Source organism: Acanthisitta chloris, unplaced genomic scaffold (assembly GCF_000695815.1).
Source record: "Acanthisitta chloris isolate BGI_N310 unplaced genomic scaffold, ASM69581v1 scaffold42625, whole genome shotgun sequence".
NCBI classification, from domain to species: domain Eukaryota; kingdom Metazoa; phylum Chordata; class Aves; order Passeriformes; family Acanthisittidae; genus Acanthisitta; species Acanthisitta chloris.
The window spans coordinates 12127-15188 of NW_008673933.1; the positions used below are offsets into that span (position 1 = coordinate 12127).

The 3062-nt window shown below is 45.6% G+C and overlaps 1 protein-coding gene across 1 annotated transcript in view; it reads right to left on the minus strand.

Annotated features, from left to right (window-relative positions):
• Positions 1–3057, minus strand: part of LOC103802626 (bromodomain adjacent to zinc finger domain protein 2B-like) — a gene marked incomplete at its 5' end in the record, with an annotated part of 13254 nt that extends 10197 nt beyond the window's left edge. Inside the window, 3 exons of the mRNA XM_009075126.1 lie at positions 581–725; positions 1902–1964; positions 2932–3057. Coding sequence (XP_009073374.1) covers positions 581–725; positions 1902–1964; positions 2932–3057 — 334 coding nt within the window. The remainder of the gene's footprint in view (positions 1–580; positions 726–1901; positions 1965–2931) is intronic.
• Positions 3058–3062: the final 5 nt, after the last annotated feature.

Sequence of the window (3062 nt, forward strand, 5' to 3'; positions counted from 1 at the left end):
TAGCTAAAATACTACAGGATTCACCCAGGTCCGGAGCAGTTTGCCAGTGAAAGGGATACACTCTTCCAGCTTTCTCTTTGCAAGACTCCACGTGCTTTACCTCAAAGCTCCTCTGTACCAAAGGGGCACAAATGTTCACAGCCTTAAGCTTACTTTGCAAATCATTTAATTAAACTTACAGCCAACTACAAAAAGGAGAACCAAAATTCCTGCCAGAAGTCAAGTATTCCCCAAATACTGAAACACAACATTAAATATTTTACCTCTTTCAATAAAAATCATTCACAGCTTTGACTGTGAGACAATGTCAACACTCTGGAGAGTTGAATACTCAAAGATCCACCCAAAATGATGACTGGAACTCTCCAACATAGCTAAGCAGACAGGCAATTTAAAGTACCACAAGCAGCAGCTGGTTGCCAAACTTTTCCTCAAACACAGGAGGTGTGAAAGATCCAAAGATCTACCTTTCATGGAAAGGAGAAACATTTTTCTGCCATTTCTCTTTGCTGCACAAAACCCCCACCCCCAGAGCTGGGCAGCATGCCTGTGTGTGCCACCACTCCCTGGTGGGCCTTACCTTCACCACTCTCCATGCCCTCCACAAAAATGCCCCCGCACTGGGGCAGGATCCAGTACCGGCGCCGGTAACGGTCCTGCCCGAACATCATGGAGCGCAAGCAGTGCGAAGCCTCGAACAGCTTCTTTCTGTACTGGCTCTGTTGCTGGTTTGAAAAACGAAAGCATTGTCATTCAGCAGCCACAGCAACAGAAAACACCTGGCTGCCAGACTGAGCAGCAGGCCAGGGGTCAGACGAGGAGGCTCCCAGAGACACAGGCCAGGGGTGCTGTGTGTGACAGGATACTCCACTCAAACTGCTGCCTTGATGATTTTACTTACAGAGTTCCCTTCAAAAAAAATCAGTTAAATCACTTCCTGGATCAGCCTGAGGTTAGCACTCTTGCTCTAAAAACACACTTTGCGGTGGTAGATCCTGTGTTTTAACTCCTGACTCTCAAAAAGCAGCAGATCAAAGACTTTGTTGCACAAGAACAGATGAAATCCTATCAATTATAGAGCATCAGCAAATGGCAAACAGAGCCCTGAGAACTGTTGACAGTGCAGCTCCTGATGGGGAAACTAATCAGGTACTCTAACTGTTCATAAAAGAATGAGAACAACTACACAGGAAAATAAACTCTGTCTCCAAACACAGCACAGCTGTCCGAGGGAGGCCAGCAACAGCCTCAGACTGGGTATTCAACTTGTGCTCTGCTAAACTGGCACTGCTGGAATTCAGGGGGAATTCTGGGCTGCTAATTTACTGCAGTTTGGAACAGGAGAGAAACCAGAACACAAAGTCTTAAATGACAGAGTTTCTAACAGGAAGAATAAAACCATGGGCCACGAGGACCCCATCTACAGCAGTTCTACCTGTCTCCTTTATGCTGCTCCACCTATTGCATTGCTGCTGCTTTCAAAATAAGAGGCCCAGACAGCTCTGTACTGGCTTGGCACAGAGCTGCAGAAATGAGCCAGGTGGAGGAGGGCACAAGCAGCACACTCCACTGTATGATGGAAGCCATTGCTTCTCTTACACAAAGCCTGTCATGGCTTTCTGAGGTCAACAATCAGAAGTACATCAACTGAAAAAACCTCGATCACTTTATTCTCAGAAGTGCAAATATATCATCAACATCTTTCTAACTGCCTGTTGAGTGACACTCACCTAGTGTCTGACCTCACCATTCAGGTGCATGACCAGCAGCATCATTCATATTTTCACGAAACAAAAGCTGATCCTTATTTCAGTTGGTATTAGGAGCACTGAAAATGATGGTTAACATTCTAACTCGTGACAGTCAGTGACCAAATTTGTAGAATAACGAAGATTTCTCACCTTTGTCAGTTTCTCAATCTGCTTCTCTAGTTCTTCAACGCTTGCTGTCTGGTCCCCATCATCCTGTAATCACCAAACATACTGCTAGGCCACATTTATTTCAGGTGAAATCATACTAACATGTCTTATCATTATTACAGTAACGACATGTAAGAGAAAGGGAGATGCAAATTCTAAGGAAAAAGAAAAGTTGAAATTGTGCCCTTGTTCAATATATTTGACTAGGAACAACACAACTGGAGAAAGATACAAAACAGGAGAATGTACAAGAGGGAAACAGATGAAGGGATGGATTTGAGATTAGAAATCTAAATATTACTCACTTTTAATTCTGAATTATGTGTAAGACCTTTGTGCTATTCATATAAGATATTCACTTAAATTCATACACATTCTAATAGATGCAGAGCAACAGCACAAAGGGCTGTTCCTCCCCTAGAAATTAGTTGGGTTTCTAGCAAAGGGTGTTTGTATGAAGATCTGAGTTCACTGAAGTTGGACAGATACATTGTTCATGCCATCATGAAACCTCACTCTGGACTTTACATAAATGGACCATTTCCTGGCACAGTGCAACACCCAGAGCACTAATGAGCAGTGTTCAGGATTGCCTGTGTCCAGGCTCAGGTCCCATCCACAGAGGCCTGTGCACTACTATTAAAACTCCTCTGACTGCTGTAGCCACAATTCAGCTCAAGGAGCTACAAAGGTTTCAGTGATCCTTCCTGTATCAGAGCTGGTATTGACTAGCAAAGTTTATCACCTTGTGATCAAATACAGTCAGGCAGTGACAACCCCAGAGAAGGGGTGAAAGAAACACACAGGAAGGTCACAGGGAAGTCACAATGGAGAATGGTAAACGGAACTTTACACTTCTATTTGTTAGCTACCAAGACAAACACTAATAAAAACTCCAAGACACCAGGGCCGAGCTCTTCGTGCCCCGTTGGCGCTGGGGCGGCAGGGCCACGCCGCGGCACACACGGAACCGCTGGGAGCACGGAGCTCTCACTGCACACAAACCCCTCACCTCGTCCTCACAGACTTCTGCCTTCTTCCCTTTCTTGTCCTCCTTGTCCTCGTCGTCCTCGTCGTCGTCCTCGGCCTGCTCGTCGCTGTCGTCGTCGTCCTCGTCGTCGTCGTCGCTGTCGGCCTTGCGCC